Source organism: Musa acuminata, chromosome BXJ3-5 (assembly GCF_036884655.1).
Source record: "Musa acuminata AAA Group cultivar baxijiao chromosome BXJ3-5, Cavendish_Baxijiao_AAA, whole genome shotgun sequence".
In the NCBI taxonomy this organism is placed as follows: Eukaryota; Viridiplantae; Streptophyta; class Magnoliopsida; order Zingiberales; family Musaceae; genus Musa; species Musa acuminata.
Window position 1 is genome coordinate 35,819,794 of NC_088353.1, and position 21,498 is coordinate 35,841,291.

At 39.7% G+C, this 21,498-nt stretch overlaps 2 protein-coding genes across 7 annotated transcripts; both read right to left on the reverse strand.

Moving 5' to 3' along the window:
• Window positions 1–91: 91 nt before the first annotated feature.
• On the reverse strand, window positions 92–10,149 carry LOC103985817 (COP1-interacting protein 7). Of its 6 annotated transcripts, none has more exons than XM_009403661.3 (13): window positions 9,442–10,149; window positions 8,609–8,788; window positions 8,307–8,427; window positions 8,197–8,236; window positions 7,582–7,634; window positions 6,752–6,810; window positions 6,266–6,418; window positions 5,655–5,875; window positions 3,478–5,081; window positions 2,355–2,868; window positions 1,951–2,279; window positions 1,114–1,513; window positions 92–431 (listed from the first exon to the last, which is right to left on the reverse strand). In XM_009403661.3, the coding sequence occupies exons 1-13, from the start codon at window positions 9,498–9,500 to the stop codon at window positions 364–366; spliced, it is 3,801 nt and encodes a 1,266-aa protein (XP_009401936.2). In that variant the 5' UTR covers window positions 9,501–10,149; the 3' UTR covers window positions 92–363. The 6 variants fall into 6 exon arrangements, with proteins under 6 accessions (XP_009401936.2, XP_018681964.2, XP_009401934.2 ...); XM_018826419.2 differs by having other exon boundaries at window positions 1,951–2,868; window positions 9,442–9,666; window positions 9,981–10,147; XM_009403659.3 differs by having other exon boundaries at window positions 1,951–2,868; window positions 9,442–9,666; window positions 10,004–10,146.
• Window positions 10,150–13,842: 3,693 nt separating this feature from the next.
• LOC103985816 (uncharacterized) lies at window positions 13,843–19,616 on the reverse strand. The gene is made up of 4 exons (XM_009403657.3): window positions 18,292–19,616; window positions 16,764–18,182; window positions 15,858–15,972; window positions 13,843–14,365 (listed from the first exon to the last, which is right to left on the reverse strand). The coding sequence occupies exons 1-4, from the start codon at window positions 19,258–19,260 to the stop codon at window positions 14,154–14,156; spliced, it is 2,715 nt and encodes a 904-aa protein (XP_009401932.2). The 5' UTR covers window positions 19,261–19,616; the 3' UTR covers window positions 13,843–14,153.
• Between the last annotated feature and the right edge of the window lie 1,882 nt (window positions 19,617–21,498).

Here is a 21,498-nt window from a genome sequence, read left to right on the forward strand (position 1 = left end):
AACTGTGGCTTGATATGTACACAATAAAACGAAGATGAGAGCTATTTTGGCATGATCCATCAACACCACAATTCACATGGAAAGAAACCCATGAACAACAAAACTGGAATGCTTCAAGATACAAGTTTGCATCAATCATCCAACCTCAAGAAAATTTCTTGCACAAACAATTGGTCAATATTAATATGAACAATAAGGAATAAATAACACACCAATTTTACACTAGGACTATGAATAGAATGGTATATGGCCAACTCGAAAACCGATATATCACATCCCATATATGTTTATGTACTCGACAGAAGCAGATCCCCCTCTTGATGTATCTTCCTTGACTGGATAGAACTTTCATTGCAGTGCTCGTCACGCCGCTTGTTTCTTCTCGCTGTTCTTGCTTCGGAAGGGTGAAAGGAGGGAGAACGAATGAGTAACTGCATCAAAGAATTGATATTTTGAGCAACGACTATTGGGTCGAAGTAAAATCCACACAGATAAATTTATACAAGCAACAGCTACTCCTAGAAGGAGAAAAGGCAGAAAAGAATGTTTTAGTGAGATCTGTCACGCTACCAATTTTGGACTGTTCGAGCAACAGCACAGAGCTATATGTAGATGAGCTTGGAAGTTGTAAAATAGATGTCTGAACATTAGTTGGTGTGCCCCCAGCATGAGAATCATTGCAAGAAATGTGATTTTTCGGTATATGAACTGAAAAGAAAGTGAAGACCTGCAACATGCACATATCATTTGGCAAGAAGGGTTCCACTATGCTTTGCGTTAACACCCAAGCTTCTGTGATACATATTTTCTTAGAAGCACAAAGACAACTTTGCTGTTTCAATTTTCTTTCCATGTCGTTGTTGATGACTGGTCTAAAAGCCTCTACTTTTATTCCGCTTAACAACTAGAAGTAGCAAACTCATCAAAATTTCAACAGCTGACTAACTCGATATGGCACAAATTATTGATTGAATCAGCTAGGTAAAGATAAAGACGTAATCAAGGTGAGCAGATTTTTTCTTTCTTGATTAGAGGAATTCAGTTGTTTACGCAATAATCCGTTACGTAAAATGAAAAAAAAAAAGGAATAATCTGCAGAAGCTGAGATCTTACCATCGTTGGATGAAGCAGCAGTAACCGTTGGATCATCGACTGATGAAGCATCCGAGTCAAGGTTACCTTCACCTGAAGCTGAGCCATGGCTCTTACGTCCAAATTTTAACAACTTTCTGAAACCTTTTGATTCCTTGCTTCGAGGCTTCTCATGTGTTTCATGAGTTATATCAGTTAAACTTGAATTCTTGAAACCGGATACATGTACCGTAATACTCCCATTCTCAGCATGTTCTGCAGCCATCTCAGACTCTGATGCAGGTACACCTCCATATCCCAAATTAGGAGCAGCAGGATCTTCCAAGGATGTAACTCTGGCATAAGGGGCTTGATAACTCTTTTCTGTTACAGTCAAGTTTGAGAACTTCTGAGGCTCACTCCCCAAGCAAGGAACAACCACCTGATCAACAGAAGCAACATGCATCCATCATCAGCCTAAAGTAGCATTTGTTGAGGAAAGAAGATATATAAATAAAAAAGGAGTGCTCTAAATGGAAGCAGTAGTCGAGATAAAATTTATGTAATTGTATACGTCACTAGAAAGCCCCTTAAATAATGTGATTAGATTTGAGCCTTATTGATCCCACAAGCAGCTTGCCCGTGAACAATGGGCAAAAGAAAAGCACCAAACAGAACCATTAGCATTATCAGACAAAGCATTGAAATATGAAACAAACTAAATACAAATAGATATTTGCTTTTATAAGAACTCAAATGCTAAAGATGTTGAGAATTAAAATATTTGCTAGAAAGAAAATGGTGCTCAGAGAGAGAAGTGATGAGACAATCAGCTAAACTAATAAAGTCCTTTAAAGATGTGCAACTTAGATAAAATACCTTGTAGGAATTCAGCTGTTCATTCAACTTGCCTTCACCAGAATCCTCAACCTGAGTTATAACAACTGGTGAAGGTGGAGCATGAAGAGCTGCATATCCTGTAACCATCCCATCTCCATGTGATCTCTCCTTTGTGTCTATCATCTCATCAGACTGCTGGACCACAGGGGCAGTGACCAAATTATTTTCGAGCATCACAACAATCTTCTCGATCACTGGATTCTCGTCGTTGTTGCTAGGTGGCTTGTCATTGGCTGATTTTCCGTTGTTGGTATCAGATGCCTGAGAAGCTTCTCTTGCAGTCTCCTTCTGCAATGGGTCTTTGCTAGCTGTTTCATTTTCAACTACTTCAGTTGAAGTTGGTGGTGTTTTAATCCTAAGCTCTGGTAGAGTTGCTGACTTACTTTCCTCCTGTTGTATGATTGCAGTAATCTTTTTCTGAGACTCATCAGGTACCCCTCTCTTTGAATCTTGATCTGCAGTTATAGACTTCACCGAGGAACCAGATTGAGTATAATTGCTTTTGGGATCAGAGTGTCTTTTCATCCGAAGAGAATCTGTTTTTGCTTCCGGCATGAGCCCATTACTTTCTTTTTTAACCTCAGGTAATGAAGATGCTGATCGAGTTAACCCATGGTTACTGCCATTTAATTTGCTGGATTTAATAGGTTTCTGGGGATCATTGGATCCATCTGAAGAGGTTCTGATGGGCAATTTTCGCAAAGGTGAAGAAGAAACAGGCTCTGTGTTGCTAAGCTTTAATCCTTTGTGAGGACCTGGTGAAGGCTTGATGGCTAAACGGGCCTTTGTCTGCTGTGGAGTTGATGGCGCCTGAGTGACTGTCGAACCACTTCTTGAAGCTATTCTTTTTTGCCTCTCCCTTTTCAAAGCTTCCAAACGCTTTAGCTCTTCGTCTTCCTAAAAAAGTAAAAAAATAGTGACATGCTCAGCCAAGCAGAGAAGCAAAACATCAAGACTAAGCCACAACAGACTAGCGGAGAAAACTTCTTTATACAGCTATACTCAACTAACAAGACTTTAAAACAACAACATACCAAAGAATTAAAACTTCTGAACTACAATCTTTAGTACCTTCAAACAATGTCAAGTATACTTGTTCAGAACTGTGAGACACAATCGAAAGCCAAATGGACTATCAGAGGAAAAGAGACTTAAAACACTTGTAGAAACAACATAGTATGAGATTGTCAGTGCTCTATCTTTAGTTTACCTATACCAAGGTTTTGCGCAAAAAGATAGTTAACATGCTAATCAAAGAAGAGAAAAGGATAGGGTGATTGAAAGAACTAATCAAGAAAAGGATAGCTCAATGAATAAAGGAAATATGCAATCAGGTTTATGCTTGTTTTTATCAATGAAAGATAATATGAAGTATAAGCTCATCAGGTTTCTTGGAATGTGCTTTCCTGTGTGACACCCCTTTCTCACTTCCTGTATGATTAGCAACCAGAGAAATATTCATAACATATTTCAGACAGCCAACAGAGGATCAATCATAAGAAGTACCCTTTCTTTCTTCATTTTCTGAAGATCAACTTTGTGAGAACGCAGCTTCTCTGCACGTTTTTGGGCTTCAGTCAATAGGTTAAGCCTCGAGGATGTCCCTTTCTTCACCAGTGCATCCTTCCTCCTTTTCTCCATACTATCATTTGAGACCCTTGAATTTTCCTTGTCTAATTTCTGTGATTCTTCTTTAGTGCTTTCTGAGAGATCCTCTTGGTTAGTGGCTTCCAGCTTGACAGCATTTGCAACAGGAATCTGAAAATCATAGTCCATTGCTGGATCATATCCTACAGAGACAGTTTCTGTTTCACGTTCAGGAACCAAGGACAAGTCATCTGGTTCGTAGCTAAGCTGATTTTTGGCTTTATCATATAAATTCGAACCATTCTGAAGGGCTGAGGAGAACTCAGAATCCATGTCAATAGGAATTATGCTGTCTGATCCAAGATCCTGTGAATCTGTTCTATAAGGAAGCATGAAGGTCTCATCTGTTATGTTGTATGACAAATTCTCAACTGCTTTAACAGGATGCTCATCCATATGATCAACAAATGGGTCAGAAGAATTCTTAATACTGAATTGCTTTTCTTGCTCATAAATCATAAATTCATCACTGCTCATCTGCCGGTATGCTCTTCCACCACTTTCTATTTCCTTGAACTGGTTATCTGTCAAGTCTCTTCCGTTACTTGAAGCTAAAAATTGATCATCAGAAGCTACCTGCTTCATTCGGATCGTCTTCCCACTAACAGAATCAAATTCTGCCATGCCCCCATCATGATAATCACCATAATCTCGCTCAGGAAGAACGATAGGATCAGCTTCGCTTTTGCTCTGTTTTCTCTTTGACTGAGGCTCTTTTTCTCCCATGAACATGTCTTCACCAACTGTTCTTGACTTTTCTTCAGCACTTAGTAAGAAAGTCTGAAATGCTTGCCAATTTCCAGAATCTGCCTCCTCTCGATATGCAGCTTTATCATTGCCATAGGCATCTGAAAATTCTTCAGGTTTTGCTGGACGATCTTCTTTCTTGGAACGCCTAACAGAGTGCTTGTGCTTTCTTTCTCGCATGTCAGCATGCACATCTTCACTATCTTCTTCAGCTTCAGATTCAGAGACAGACTGTGAACCACTTTCGGATTCCACTGAGCCATGCTTCTTCGATTTGATGTAATTTATGTTGCGAATGACAACAACACCAGGCTTTTTCTTTCCTTTCCGACCAACTATTCTGTGAGATTTATGACCATGAGAACCTTCTTTCTCAAGATCTGAAGTATTTTGATCTGAATCATCTTGTGACCTCGTACTTCTTTCCCAAGTCTCTGATTCAATGTCTTTATTATCTGCTGACTGCCTTTTTGACCCCTTTCTGTGAGAGCTGTTGAATCTAGGATCCTCCATTGGAGGATATGGGGGATGAAAATATGGAACGCTCCCTGGATAGTTTTGATAATAAGGCATTCCTTGCATGGGATAAGGTTGAAACATAGTAGGACCTGGTGGAGGATGCATAGGCCACTGTGAGTAAGCAGGATGCTGGAATTGACCTTGAAGATACTCCTGGTGTCCCAGTGGCACCTTTGAATCTGAAGGAATCTGTTTATCTGAACAGAAGAAACAAATGAATTAAGATACACTGATCTATCAACCCAGAATACTAATATATGGAAATCTGGAATTGAGGTAATTGGTTTGCATTATGCAAGAATTCACATAAATACATTGTGGTTATCTTCATGCATGCATTTGTTTTGGAACTCATGTTACATATTTGATCAGACTTGCCATTTGAATAGCATAAAAAGAATAAAGATTATGAGAGGTTTTCTCATGGGAAACTTCCAACTAAGATGATATGTCAACCAAATAAAATGAGTTGACTAAATGATCAATAAGAAATAATACGTTGCAATGCTGAAACCAAAAGGAAGAACTTGTCATAAGTTTACAGATAGGGGAGAGTGCCTTTGACAATGCATGGAAATGTAGAATTAGAGAAGGCTTGGTGCATCAAATAATTTAGATTATTTAGGCCAAAAATTAGAAGCAGTTAAAATCTTTTACTAGGATTGTGATATGTATTATGAGAATTAAAGGACTTTTTCTTTAGCTACCGACTTTAACATGAATATTAGCTGATGTAAAGTGGTCTCAGCTTTCATGTTCGGAGCATATACCAGCTCTTCCATCAAGCTCTGTAAGCATATCACCGCCAGTGACAGATTGTGCATCTCCGTGATCATTCTGCATCATAGGATCTGTAGCAAATATAATCCCAGAGGCATTCAAAGCAGAAAATTCAGACCGAGTTGACATGGCTTCTGCAACTTCAACTTCAAGCCATTGTCCAGTCTCATGCTTTTTCTTCCATAGCTCCATAAATTGTAAGCAGGCATCCCTGTTTTATAACGTGGAAGAAATGAGAACTATAATGAATATAAGATGAAGAAAACATATCAAACAATGGTGACATGATCACAGGAATTATCTCAAACCTTTGTCATACCATCATTAGAGATAAATAAGTCATAGACTTGTCACTATATCAAGATTTACAAACTGTTCCTTAATTTTGTTTTCAAAATACCTTTCATGCATTCATATTACTCTTTACTTTGTCATTTTATGCACCTGAAGTTTTCAGATTTTGACAGCAAATATACTCCCAGTTCACATATTCCCTGCGGTTGCCGAATCATTCTATATCTCAACATGTTAACTAGGAATTTAAAATGATGAAAACTAGCAGTATTCGGTAATGTATTAGTTGGACAAAGGCAAAACTAACTTTAAACGTGAGGCACCAAAGCTTTCAGAAAATGATATCAAATCCAGTAAATTGTCCATGTCAAAACCAGCTGCTGCAGCACGTGCAAAGGCCATCCCCTGTTCCTTCCGCAACACCATTTTGCGAGTCTCAAGCACTTTTAGAAGTTGAACTCTGCAAAAAGGAATTCATTCTTACTGTAACATGTAATGAAAAAGTACTAATGGAAGATAATATAAGCATCCACCAAAGAAAAGACTTATTTTTTCATTGTTATTCCTATCATGCAATTAGGATGCTATCACTGGGAATATCTAAAAGGAACATGGACGCCACCTTACTTATCCGTTATTTATTGATTATCTGATGCTTCAACATATTAAATGGAAAAGACAATATAAATTATTCTTGCATATATGGGGGACATTCGTACTACTATTCTTGCATGCTTCAGAAGAACCAATTTCTAGGAAAGAAAAGGCTAAGGATATGTTAGGTTGCTCATACTTTGAATTCTCTTGTGTGGTGGATCCATTAGAATCTGGTGGATTTGGTTGTGAATCAGGCTGCCACATATCAAGAAAAAAACATGTTTATTAACATCTCTGTGAGACAAGTATTAAATACATACAAATGTGCATGTGTGTAGCTACGTATATGCATGTTGTGTCCACAGAATAAAATTACTTTGAATCTCTCAATGTACCAACATCAAATACATACCAAATACTAACACTTGGAAGGATACTTCTTAAACAAGTAACATAACTTTTTGAAGTATCAATTTTTTTTTCAAATAATTATTTATTCATAAATAGGATACTTTTAGGATGTATAGGAATTTCATTGAAAAAAGAGATTTATAGCCAAACACTTTTTGCAAATGTCAATTTTGCGATAATAGTCAATATGAATATTGAACTCTAGACAGATCATATGGTTTTATTTGTATTTAACATCATATTACAATTAACAAAACTATAAGTCTATAATAACTATTTTTTTTCTTACTTCACTTATCATAAGTTTTGGTTGTATAATTTCATGTCGAATAGAAGCTAGCTAATATTTTATTATTTATCATGATTGTTAACTACATATTTTAGTAATTCAAATAAATGGAAAATTTTACCGTATAATATGGTATACATTTTAATATACTTTATTATTATGTTTGAACCAAAATCCTATTATATCTTTTCAATATTTGTCATGTTGACATGCAAGTAACACATCATATCAGCTCTCCATATCAGTGTTCCAGAGGTTTTGTATGCAAATGTCAACTTTTACAAATATACATGTATGTTTGTATGATGCATGCATAAAATCAATACCTTATAAAGAACTATTGCCTTCGCTGCATCAGTATCAACTGAGATCTTCGTACCTACCCATGAGCAAGCGATGATACAAAGGTCAGAATAGCAAAGGGTGTAAGTAGTGGAACAGAAACTGAAATCAATATTAAAATTGATGTGTCCGTGGCATACATATGGATAATTAAGGCCAAATAGAAATATTAAGATAACTAACTTTCAGAAAGTTAAATGAAAAATGCAACTAGCATGTATGGTGGATGACATAAGATTCCTTAAGTATCTTTGATATGTAGGTCAGGAGATCATCAGCCCTAATGAAAAGCCAGTATAGCAGACTTCATTACTTTTGAAGAAAAAAAAAAGTGTCTTAATGTTGTTCAGAACAAAAAAAATTGTGTTTTAATGCTGTTCTTGTACACTATGGTTGACAAAGTTCTGATGCTGGAACATATAGAAACCTGCTCCTACTAACAAGATGTTAGTTTGAAAATTGGACACAAACTACAACTTCTTTGATCTATGGGACTACATTAACACACCTAGGAAAGGAGAAACCAAATGTTAAAATGCTCACAAATCAATTATGGTTTTTTATTTAGGACTACTATAGAACCAGATGAAATTATATACCTTCTACTGTTTCTGCTGGCTTTGATTGATGATCTTCTACCTGCCAAATGGCATAAAAAAGGATGTCATTTGAGTTTTACAAACAACATATGAATAGTTCGGATATATACAATGCTTGAGACAACATTATCATTCCCCTGAATGGCAATTGCATTTTCAATCTGCAAGATCTCAGACTCTATGGTTGTCACACGCTCCAAAACCTCAGGTGTGCTCACAAAACGAACAAACCTGTCAATATCAGAATTAGATGCTGAATTTGGGTATTAAAATTTGAGCATGTGCCCAAAGTTCCTCCAAAAAGATAAAATGCAACTAGCTCATCAAGAATTGAGAAATGACATGTTTGAAGACCAACAGTTAATATGACAATTCCATGTTGTGTTGTTCACTTGAAAGATCATTTGCTTACCTCTCCACAGTGCCCTTGGTGAACCATGCTGCCTCAGTTTCTGGGTCTGGTTCAAGAATGATGGAATAGCCACCCTTGGCATTCTGATCCTGAGCGAACTTCAAATGGGCAAGAAAAGGAGTCAACAAGCCAGATGCAATCTTCTGTGTTTTACCATTTGCTATGATGATCAAATCACACCTGTTAAGAAAGAAAAGCAAGACTCCATAATGAACAAGCATCCTCCACGAATGATACCAAAACCATCTTATAATGATTCACACAAGCCTAAGTCTGCCCAATACATATGGCTACAATAAACAAAAAACGAGGGATGAATTTTATCGAGTACTATACTCTTCAGTCAGGCAATGGTCTACAGGGTGGATAGATATCAATCCAAATGATATCATACTCATTAAGAAGCCTGGTATACAGAAATAGCGAAAATAATACTAACTACTACCTGAACCAAAATTGTCAGTTTAATCCTTATCTGAACTAGCGGGAAGTAATCACATCCGAAGCATGTCAATGCAAATTCCTTTGTGTAATCTAACAACTTTGACAATTTCCTATATAAAAAAAGAAGGATTCCACTCATACTCCCAAAGTCCCCATTATAATAGCATGCAGAAATTTGTTTTCTTTCTTTTGGAGCTCGATTGAGAAACCCTGATAGATCTTATCAATTAGTCAAGAAGATTTTTCCCACATCTCAAACAAAATTACCACAAAATCTCCCAAGATCTGAACTTTTTCTATATGGAAACATCTGATACGGTCCCATCCGCTCACCTTGATCCAACCCTTGAACAAGAAACAATTACATCTAGAAGGATCTAACATTTTACCTGGTTCGAGTAGGCGTGAGCTGAAACACCAAGGATTCTAGCCGAGCCTCCGACCTCATTGCACCCGGAAGCAAAGATCTCGGAAGAAAGATGAGATCTTTGAAGAAAGACTAGGTCTTTGATCCCACTCCTCCCTCTCCCTCTCTCCTCTTTCCACCCTCTGCCCTCTATCAGATCTTACTCGTAGCCAGGTTCTGGCATCGAAAGCGCCACATTCAGAGAAACCTAAACGAAAAAGTAAAGTCAAGGAATAGCGATCAATGAACAATTTTGGGAGCGCAAAGCGGCGGAGTAATGGCTCGAAACAGCTGCCTTAATGCTGAAACTCTCTAAAATATTAAGGTACCAAATGGATCTTCAATGGCGACTGTAATTACAAGTAAACAAACAGTATAAATAAGAGAGAGAGAGAGAGAGAGAGAGAGCGAGAGAGAGAGGCGGCAAGCTGGAGAAAAAGAGGCCTCAGGAGTCACAAGAAAAGAGCTTCCGAACAACTGTAGCAGAGCATGGCATCTATGCAAACAACAAAAAGAACATACAGACGGAGAGAAGCTTTGCAGACCAAAAATGAATTAAATTCTTCGGAAGATGAAATGAGCAGAGAGAGAGAGAGAGAGGGAGAGAGGCTTTGGATTCCAACAGGACAACTGGAGACTGGGTGGAAGAGAATAAAAAGCAGAGTTTTTTATCCAAAATAATGGTGGAATATGAGAGAGAGAGAGGAAGAGGGGATGCTTCACAGTAGTGGGAGGGTTGAGTAAGTAGGAGTGGAAGGGGTGTGGAGGGGTCCACAAAACATGGGTCCCAGGGAACAGCAGGACATCTTGGATGCAGAGGATCTTTCACTCGCTCGGTTTGATTAGCATACCGTCCTCTCTCACTTTGCTTACTCTTAAAAATCTTCCAAATTCCAAGAAAAATTTTACTGTATTGAGGGGTTAATTTATGCAGTCTTACTTTTTTATATTAAGAATAATTGTCATCTTCTTGGAGAGTAAAGAAAAAGAAGAAATTGCTGAGTGTAGGATAAGCCTAACTGTGTTGATGGATCATTCAGAATGAATGATTGTGAATGTATTAAATGGCATAGCATGCATTCCAACCTTTTCTTTTTTTATTCTTCTCTGAAGGGTCATAGAAAATTTACATGTTGTCTTCATTGGCAGTGGTGATGATAAGCCCAAACACCCATCAATCTCCAGCTTGTAGGTGCAGGACATGACAAAGAACAAGAGCCTCACTTCTCATGGCACCTCAATTATGTGGAGTGAAAGCAGCAAAGCATAGATGCAAAAGCCACTCTGTCAATGATTGCAGCACCAACCATTTTATCTTTTTGATCTTGAGGAAGAAGCAAAGGGTGCTTCTTGGCATCTTCACCTGAGACCAAAATGCCATCTCCACCACCAACTCAATCATCTTTCCATCTTCCTATGACAGATACTTTTAGTATGCAAAAGATTTCGAGCTTGAGTTTCCATTAACTCAAGAAAATTTATTGTTTGATCTTACATGATGAAAATTTGTAAATTCTATTGCGTTTGATTGTGTTGATTCATTGGATTTTTAGATTTATATTCGGTTATTGATGTTTTCGGTTTTGAAGTCTTCTACAGTGAAAGTTAAATTGGCCAGCTTTTGAAGGCTGCATCTGTGATGTTTCTTACATGGAGTTGATGATGTGCATATATATTCTCTCCACAATTTGATGATGATTTAGGGAGTGTTCATGTGGTGATAGCTACAACATAACAAGGAAGATAGCTGCATGCCTCCCTCATTGTGTGGTGGGAGAAATGAATGAGGCCTCTTTCCCTTGACATATGATGTTATCTTTTTGTAGACACAGGTTGGCTTCTTTGGACCCACATCAGATTGGAGCTCCCTCCCAAAAGTGACTGCCCACTAACCACACAGTGTCGGTGTTGGGTGGAATATATCTTTCCACCCTCTTCCCAGATCTCACTTGATGATGCTGCTGACTTCCAAGCTCACACCTAAACTTAGTTGTCCATTTGTCTTTAAGAAATATGATTCTGACATGAAAACCTGGTTGGGTCAAAGCAGAGTTTTCTCTTCTATGTTCTTCTTCTCACTCACATCTGCTAATGTGAAGTTTGGGTGAAAGGTTTGGACTTTTTTTTTACTGCTCAGTTTCTAACCAGCAGTGAAGTACAAGTCAACTTCTTGTGTTGTTCTTGATGGATGCCATGGAGCGAGAAGAAAGCTTAGCCAACAAGTGGCCGGCATCCAAGTTGTCATTAGGCCATGACCTATTGCTTACACATGCTCTGCTGCACTGTTATCATCCACATTAACAGCTGCTGCTTAGTTGTCTGCCATCAGAAACATATCCCCATTTGCTTCTCCCATCACTTGCTATGGTTGGTGGGAAGTCAGACAAGAAACAGGTAAACTATGCAATTGCAGTCACAGCAATCTTATACCTTCTCTCCCAGCTTTTTTGAATTTTTTTTGTTAAAGAGTATATATTATCCTTTTTTTCTTTTTCGAAAAGTTTAACCTACTAAGATTTGATTTGTGGTCATCCAAGTCAATCTCAAGATGATCCCAGAGTGGTCATGAGTTTAAATGTTGTGCTTATCTCTTTTTTTCAGGTGTTTAATTAAAAAATATTTATACAATCAAGTTTACCAGATGTTAAAGAACATATTTAACCTTTTTATCTTTTCTTTACCATTTAAGCTTTTGGGATTTGTGAATCATGAATCATAAGAAGCTAAGAGTAATAATTCAGGCACAAAAGTTCTTAAAGAAAAGATTATGCTTTGTTCAGAAATATAATTCTTATATCAGCACTGTACAGTATATGAGAAACAATTGTCAACCCTCATTTGGAGGCTGACAAGGATAGAAGCTCTGTGGTTACATAATGTCAACCTGGAATCCTATATTCTGGATAGTGAAGAGACTGAGGTAAGAGCAACTTTTTCTACCTAGAGATGTCAATTTTGATCAAGATGATGATCAAGTTTCAATATATTTAAACCTCCATCTAAACCCCTAACACACCATGCTGACCGTAACAGATGTTGGTTAATAGCTGAAGCTCTAAATATGATCATGTTGTCGAACACAGCTTGGCCTGCACACCATTATTGTTCTGAATCAAATTCCTTAACTCAACCTAACCTATGCCATCTTCATTTCTCACTGGAAGAGAAAGGCAATCTGTGCAGGCAGGCTTATCGGTTCATTTCAGCTTCTATGATTACTAAACCTTCATTTACAGTAGTATCTTGAGCCAGATTTTCAGCACCACCTTGCTTGATCGATCAAAAAGTGGGAGATTCTCCACCTTCTTGTTTAGGTGAAAAATGAGCCACCTGCCGACATCCTACTGTATCTGAAACATCAATGGCAGCAGCCATGGGCGCAGAACAAGAGAGGATTTTGGGACATTAAAGAAGACTTGGTTTCGGACACAACCATAAGGTTGAAACGTATTAATCATACTACCAAACACCACTTTTCTGAGCTGGAAAGGAACTGCTGAGCTAACTTATAGCTTATCCAAACACCACTTGTTATTAAGCAGGTGACATTTGGACTGCATATTGTTTGGTTTCTGAAGGGGATCAGAGGTTGAAGAAGGGTAACTTGCGAGACTTTTTTTCCCTCCGGTGTAAGAAAAGGAAGTCCTTTTTTACTTCCATGTATCAGAAGCTTGTATCTCCAAGATTTCTTTTTCTTACATGAAATGTTCAGACAGACATATCCATGAACAACCGAGTAACCCACTGCATGAGTAGGTTCAGTCATATTTCTGGAACTGGCCGAGGTAGAATCCAATATATGGGGCCTAATGGCAGACCAACTTATCATTCCAAGGAATGATTAGCCTTTTGTTCATTGACTAAGCGAAAGGGGAGTGGTACAGAGTGTTTTTCTTGTATTCAGCTTCGGAATCTGCTTGAATTCTACCTCGGCTTCGGAATGGCAGAACAAACTAACAAAAATGTTCAGCTTCGGAATCTGCTTGAATGGAGAAAATGCAATTCACCAGTTTGTTCTGTAGTCAGAACTGCAGATACCTAAACATTGAACAACTGAGGCATCCATGTCTTTTCCATCAATCTCGTCCATTTGATGTTTCTCAACTGCTATTTGAAAATATTTAATTTCAAATTAATAAAAGTACACCCATGTAACTCACCTTTTACAGAAGAAAGAAGAGAGAGTCATTTACAGCAGCAAATGTACTTCTCCCAGAACCATCAATCTGGAGATCTCAAGAGATATGGTTGATATCTACATAGAACAGAACAAAAATTTCAAAGCAATAACTCAACACTCGCATAGACATTCGGATTCAGTTTACAAGCATCGAGAAGCACAATAAGCCTCGAGAAGCACAAGATAAGATACCAACTGCAAATGTAACGCAAGAATGATACAATTTACAAAATATAGGGATCGTCTCATTTTATACAAAGATTATGGTTGATCGGCACAATTTTCACTAACCGACCTCAAAAATGGCTTTGAAAACAGTCCTATCACATTACTCTGCTGGAGAACCATCCGGCAGCACAAAAAAAACAACAACAAAAAGTCCATTAGGCGAACAGTTGTTCTTTTTTTGTTATATAGTGTTCCTGTACAATCTCAACCGCTGGTAGTCATTCCACAATGGACTCCATAATTCTAAGAGCCATGACAGGGCACAGATATCAGATAGCCCCTTGCATTCAGTCCAGAATCATTGGAGCAGGATCCGATGTATCACATGCCTCAATAGACTCGGCGATTCTGAGAGCCATGACAGATTTGTACACTAAAAGCTCAGCATTTGACAAGAGCATCTGAGCTCTACCACGTAAATGGATGGCAAGCTCAACAGCTTTGTTAGCAGCATTCTTGGCTTCCTGTACCCTCTGCAAGGCCTCCTCGTGTGGTTCAACTATAATAATTGACAGTGATAGTTAGAATGGCATGTCACAGAAAAGCAAAACAAAGTAAAGCCAGACTGAGTGGCAAAACCTAATCAATCCGACAAAGAGTTCAAGATATAAATGCTCTAAAAATTGTTTAATGACTTTATAAAAAGAGCCAAAAAAAAGAAAAGAAAACTACTTTCTGCGGGTGAGAGAAACTTGCATGGATTCTAGGAAAGCATTTCATCATAATCAGAAAGAACACAAGTTAACATCAAAGCAAATTAAACTTACAAAAATAAGGGTCTCATTAACAAAATAACCTAACTATTCTATGGATACTGGACCAAAGGTTGTGGGTAAGGTCTGCAATAACGAATGATACCGTCCGTACCGGACGATGCGTATCAGTCCGTCAGCAGACCGACACACGGACTGTCCGCTGCCGAGCGGTACCATCGACTGAGGCATTATCGTTGATGATGACTGAGGGAGAAGAAAGAAGAGAGAGAAGGGGAAGAAAGAAATAGGAAAAGGGGAGAACTAGGAGATCACCACTCTGCTCCTCGTCTATCGACGACTTCTCTTCCGTGCCCAGGAGAAGAGGCATCGACGTCGCAGGGCAAAGAGAGGCAAAGTTTTTTTTTTTTTCTTCTCTTCTCGGGCGACGTCGCCTACAAATTTATTTTTTATCTGAGACATCACAATTTTTTTTTATTTGCAATGTCGCCCGAGGCGACATCGCAATTTTTTTTTTATCTGCGACATCGCCTCAGCGACGTCGCCCCGCATAGAGGTAAACCGAGCGGTTTACTGAAATATACCGTTCGGTATACAATACCGTACCGTATTGAATAAGTCTCAAAATTTTGGTACGGTACGAAATTTCAATCCTTGGTTGTGGTTATTTGAACAAAACATATATAGCACACAGGTGTATCATGTCCAATCAGAGTAAGTTTATGTAAGTTCAAAAAATACTTGACAACAGGCAGCAACATGGCATGAACCCTCCAAAGTTCTGCCAACAAATTACAAGCTTGTTTGATAGAGAAAGGTTTGTAATATATTCGTTGCACTCTAAACATGCACAACAGCACAGCAACTCTCCAAGTACAACTATATAAGAGAGACAATCCAGAAAAAGGGCAATTACGAGTTCAACCATGGAGAAGCCAAAAAATAATCCAAAGAAAAAAATCAAACAACCACCAATGAAATTCTAATTCTGAACAAAACATAAATGGTCAAGGCCTCTTGTATGAACTTTCTTTGATCTCTCAGCATTTCATATTTTAGGCTACTTGATATGTGTAGATGAAGGGGGGATGACGGCGTGAAAAAATCAAATTAATTTTCGTGATATGAAAATATTTTAAGAATAAAAAACCAAAAAAAACATGAGATCAGAACACGTCGCAGACATCTAAATTTCAATTCGACGATCTTTATCTCATGATAACATTAGAACTGCTTGCATAAGAGCCAAACCAATGTCATGGTAAAGGCACAACAAACCTTGAGAGGTGACCACCAGCTTTGTTCTAGTTATCTGGCTACGTTGCCTATTGAAAGATCTCTTCTTGCGCACAAATGGTTTGTGTATGAACTTTGCCCTTCGCAAAGGTGGACCCTGTTCAAAATTATACTAAAGGAACTGAGACATTAAGTTGAAACAAAAAAAAAATATGTATAAACCATTAATTAAAAAATCACAGTAACATCATTAAAGTGATCAGCACACTAAACTCAATAAACACCAAAAGCACAGACAAAAGAAAGAACACTAGCCATACATAACAGACTAATTGGAACAATTAAAATGGAAAAAAATCATAATGACAAAAGAAAAGACAATACATCTTAAGAACACTGAACCAACATGGACAAAGAGAACTCGTGAAACATTATACTGTTGCATAAGCATTACATGATATGAGATGAGTAAAATGAAGCTGGTAAGAATTCGATCCACATCTGAAGCTTGTTATTAAGTATAGAAGAGAAAATAGTTGACCATGTGGAATAAATCGAAGTACAGCTGATGCAGCAAAATATTGCAACAAGCTCTCACGAAACAGAGTCATAGTCTAAAAAATTGTGACGCCATCAACAACTTTTATTCAACTGCCCATTATGACTCCATGGAACAAAAAAGAACAACCATGCAACTGCAGTGATACGCTAAAACCTATGGTATGAAACAACATGTATCTACTCTAAAATTATATAAAAGCAAGTCGAGTTCTTTCACAGAAAGATGCATCCAGCAATCAGCTAACAGCAAACACTGTAAGTTAGCATGCATATGTATGCATGTATGTATCCTAATACTAGGTCATCAAACTTCATTTTGTGACTTGATTCAAATCTTAAAACAATATAAAAGAACACAATAATCATCAAACTAACAACTGCAATTACCTGGAACTCTCGAACTAAAGCAGCACATCTCTTGTTCCTCTTTCTTATCCAGTAGTCATAAACAGCACCCAACATCTCTCTCATTCCAAAATTCTGATAAAGATCTAATGCCTTCTCCTTATCAAATACATCATCCACATTGCTGAAAGCATCCTTCTCCATTGCATAAATTATTTTCTCAAAGTTGTCTGCTGTAACAGCCAATTCGCCAAGATCCATATGTCGAATGCTAGAATTATACTCATCAAGCCACTGCTCATCCCCTGAGTCCATATCATACCTAGCAATTTTGCTAAATAGAGCTCGCTGAACTTCATCATCCTCCATCCTGATGTATTCATCAGGGTGTACAAAAGTAGCAGCGCATGCCTCGGTACCGGAGACCTCCTCAAAGATGGGCACTGGAATCATCCTAAAGGAAGCCTCCTGCAGGTTACGCTCTCGGCATTCTGCATGCAATTCCTTGAAAACAAGCCAGTCCCACCTATCCAAAAACTCAAGCTTCCATCTATCTTCTCCAGCCCACATATAGGCATGAGTGAACCGATTGACAAAACAAGGCCTCATGTCCAGAGGCCTGTGCAGGTACCTCACTTGACCATGTGACTTCACAGTTATGCACCAGTCCTTCGGGGCCAACATGTCCAACATGACTTCAAAACCTTCCTCTCTCCAACACCTGTCTGCATCGGTAACCAGAACATTTGCCTTGCAATGTACAGAGTCTATATTTCGCTTCACCTCTGCCAAAGCAGACTTTAGTTCCTTATTCTGCTCCACGGGGCTCTTCTTGGGAGACTTCTTCTGCTTTCCCTGAGAACTAAGTGGACTTGAGACATCACTCTCATCTTTGCAACTGGAGTCCTCACCACAGGCATCAGGCACATCAACAAACATTGGCTTTACCATGAGTTCTGGGAAACTACTTGCTTTATCTTCTGATAAAACACTAGAACCATTCTGACTTGCTGTATCTGTACATGAGCTCATCAAACCCGGGTTCTGACTACTTAGAAACCTTGAGGAACTTCTTCTCCTGCGGTGCTTATCTGGCCTTAAACCACTAAACGAAATTGCATTTTGGGTCAATGATCTATAAGCATCAACTAGATCATTTTGTTCGTATACATCCATAGAATGAAGCCTTAAACGTTTAGTTCCCAAATAATCTGCCTCCACAAGAGCATGAGAATCATTTTCTCCGCAATTAACAGCTACGTAGGGATCAACATGTGAGACCATTAAGGTCCTCGCAAGAACACGAGGTAAATAAAGTGAACCAAGAAGAAAGCTGACATGCAAGCTCCTAAAGTAGGACGGAAGGGCCGAAATATCAAGCCATATTATAGGAACCGACTGTCTAGAACCATAAATCTTACATAACCCACAAGAAGGCAAAGCATTTGTCAACACCATATTCTGAAACAAAACAAAACAAAACAAAATTCATGATTTCAGACAATTAGGCGTTCAGAGAATCAGTGCAAAATTGGAAGGAAAATATGTCATTGTAAAATAAAAGCCTTACATCTCTGTCTCGTTGGAGTGGCAATATATGGACTCCATGCTGAGAGAAGACACTTGCCAACGACCCAGATAGTAGGAAGGCAGCAAACTCCCAAAGAGTCACCGTGACCCTCCTCGTCCATCTAAGTATAGCAATTAGGAGTCTTGGAAACAAGAGTGAACTACCGACGCAAGAAGATTCCACGATCAGTGAGAGCACCACAGGACCACCTGTGGTAATGCACAGACTACGTTCCTTAATACCGATCTTCTTCACGCCATTCACTGAAGATACTGCAACTCTAGGCTGTCTCTTCACAACACCTCTTTCGTTCGAGATCTCCACCCGCTCTCGTTCGAATACCAGAGGTACATGCGCTACCTTTAGTCTCTTCCTGCGACCTCTCCGCATGAAAACCAAGCCGTATCTTTTTTCGATCTCGGAATCCCCATCTCCAACAGACGAAGATGGTGACCCTGCGTCACTAGGAAGCTGCCTCTGCCGCTTACGCCCATAAACCATCCCAAACTTCTTAGTCTGCGGACAATCCATAGAGTTCTTGGGAACAAAGGACTCCGGCAGTTCCCTCACGATCCCAGCAGCACGAGCCTCCGGCTCGTTCCACACAATGGAGTCCCTATTTTCCCGCCTTTCGCCATCCTCCCGCTTCCACCACTGCAGATCCGCGGTACCGCCGCTAAAGACATCCAACCACTCATCCCTGCGCTTCCACACAGCGAGCCGCTTCCCGGACCGCAGGATCCTGGAGTCGCCGTCGCCGCAGGCATTCGCAGCCACAGCAACGGAGGAAGGCTTGGCGACGAACACCCTCGTCGACCGCCGAGCCCCCACCGACGGCATGGGCTGCGGTGCCGGCGCCGGCAGTGGGAACACCCGGGACCCTATCTCCGCTTCGGCCGCCCCGTACAGCTTCCTCCGCGCAGCGCTAGGGCCCTCCGGTCTCGCTTGTCGCCTCATCACCACCGCCATCTCGGCACCCCAAGAACCTCCCCATGATCAACTCCGATCACCCGCCCATGGTGAAAGCCCGATCGGATCCCGAATCCTTCCGTCTCCCCTCCTTAATTTCAGTTAGTCTCAATACCCTGACGCCGATTTCGTTTCACCACTTGTCCGGTTCCCTCCGAGATCAAGATCTGAAGAGGGGGACTGAACTGATGGCGGTTAAGGCGCTTCACGTCGTCGCCGGTCGGGGTGGATAGAGAGTGAGAGGGCGAGTTAGGGTTTGGATTCGGGCACAGCTATTAATGACGACTGACAAGGCGAGTGGAGCCGTCTGATGGAGATCGAACGGATAGAACTTGGAGACTTCGCACGTCGTGTTGCTCCTCTCGTCGTGGGATTTTAAACAGGCCGGGGCGATTTTTCTAGGCGCATCGGTCGAGTGCGCCGCGGCTCAGGTTGGCTGACCACGCGGCGGTCATCGAAACGATTGCATTCGCCGATTATAAGGCACGGTTTCGGCTCCCAAACGTGGGACCGCGGAGCAGCGGACGCGAGGGGGCAAGCGTGTCCTCGTCGCGGAGTTCGAGGTGACGGCGACAGGTGGGATCCGCGGACGTGCTTTGCGGGAGACCATAGGACAGGGGTTTCAAGGCACTGGCAGGCTTACACGTGTCATGTTTGTTGACTGACTATATCACCTATTTTCCTTAAACGGGAATTCGAGATTTGGCCGAATAAAAAATGAACCAAATTAGTGGGGCCAATAAAATAAAAGTTCTTATTGGCGAGAAGTCCTGAATTCCGAATGACGTCGTGCGCAAAATCCTGGATATCTCTTGTCCTGTGGGCTGTTGTTCATCGATCGAACGCACGTCGCCGGGTAGTTCAAATATCTAAAAAAACCTAACAATTACATCCCTTGAAAGTGCTTTTTCACATCCATGTCCCTATATGCTTCGATAATGACAAATATATTCCTGACGTGTGGTTCCTTTGTGACATTTTATCAAACATGTTTAAGATATGACTAGATTAAACCAAGCAAAGGTTAAACCTAAAAAGATTAGAATAGAAATTAATAAAACATATTCTCACCCATATGTCTACATGGACAAATATTAAGCCAGAAAACATAAGCTTCTACAATCAGGCAATCCCAAATTTTATTCTTAAATAATATTTAAGGTATAAAAATATATTTTAAATAAGAGTAAGTTTTTTTATTTAAGTACTCGAACCCATATTTAGGGATGTTGGATCATTGACTTAGCATCGGAGGAATTGGATCGAGAAACCTCTCCCAATCGCGGTGGAGCACCTCGAGGACAAGATACTTTCACCTTGGGAAAGCTTTGGACAATCCTACACAGAAGGATCTAAACCATATCGAGTTAACTAAAATATCAATAATAATTTTTTTTATAATAATTTGGTACTAGAATGACAGTTTGATCTCATAGGAATATCCATCCTTCAATCCTCTTAACGAACTCTCCAATGATGAGATATTGCCTCCAACTCATAACACTTTTACTTATAGAGAACAACTGTCATCCTTCCCACATATATATGAGTCTACCTTGATGCAAACGCCAGCAATGTAATAGCGTATATTCAATAACTCAAGCCCTTCACTCCTAGGGTCAAGCTCGAGTAACTTACTCGTTCTCGTCGAGATGTTTTTAAACCTCACTCATCATGTGTAGATGTTCATGCTCATGTTGCAAGTTATCACCCTGATCTTGCCTCAGTTAGCCTAACAAATAGTGCCACCATCTTAGTAGTAACCGACATCTCAATTGCCACTTGCATTGGAACCATCAAAATCCCCCTGGTTGACATGATGCTAGTATCTCAAGATTGTCCGAGGTCCATGGAACCGCCAGCTGAAGGAGCACCCTACTCCCTAATGGTGAAGTTTAGTGTATCACCACACCATTACTCTACTTGGCCCAAATCCGAGACTCAATCAATGAATTCAATGGATGGCTCTTTAAGAGTCCAACTAAGATAAAGAAATCAACACTTAAACGAGATGCGATAAGAGTTCTAGTAGTCCATGGGAGAGAATTTGGTCGATCCCACCTCAGGTCAGTCCCCATTCACCTAGAACATTAAAGAGGAGTCCTGACTAACTTTCACCTCTTATTATTATAAGTCTTTGATGATAATACCGACCCGATTGAACACACTACTACCTTTTTTGCCCATATTTCACTCTACAGCACCTTAGATGCTTTGATGTGTCTCACATACCCAATG

Coding starts and splice junctions, on each gene's coding strand:
- LOC103985817 (XM_065152413.1), bottom strand. CDS start 9,500: ATGAGGTCGGAGGCTCGGCTAGAATCCTTGGTGTTTCAGCTCACGCCT. Junction 8,237..8,306: donor ATAATGTTGTCTCAAGCATT/GTATATATCCGA, acceptor GCCATTTGGCAG/GTAGAAGATCATCAATCAAA. Junction 432..1,113: donor TGCTGCTTCATCCAACGATG/GTAAGATCTCAG, acceptor TCTTTGATGCAG/TTACTCATTCGTTCTCCCTC.
- LOC103985816 (XM_009403657.3), bottom strand. CDS start 19,260: ATGGCGGTGGTGATGAGGCGACAAGCGAGACCGGAGGGCCCTAGCGCT. Junction 18,183..18,291: donor CACTCCAACGAGACAGAGAT/GTAAGGCTTTTA, acceptor GTTTTGTTTCAG/AATATGGTGTTGACAAATGC. Junction 15,973..16,763: donor CTTTAGTTCGAGAGTTCCAG/GTAATTGCAGTT, acceptor AATTTTGAACAG/GGTCCACCTTTGCGAAGGGC.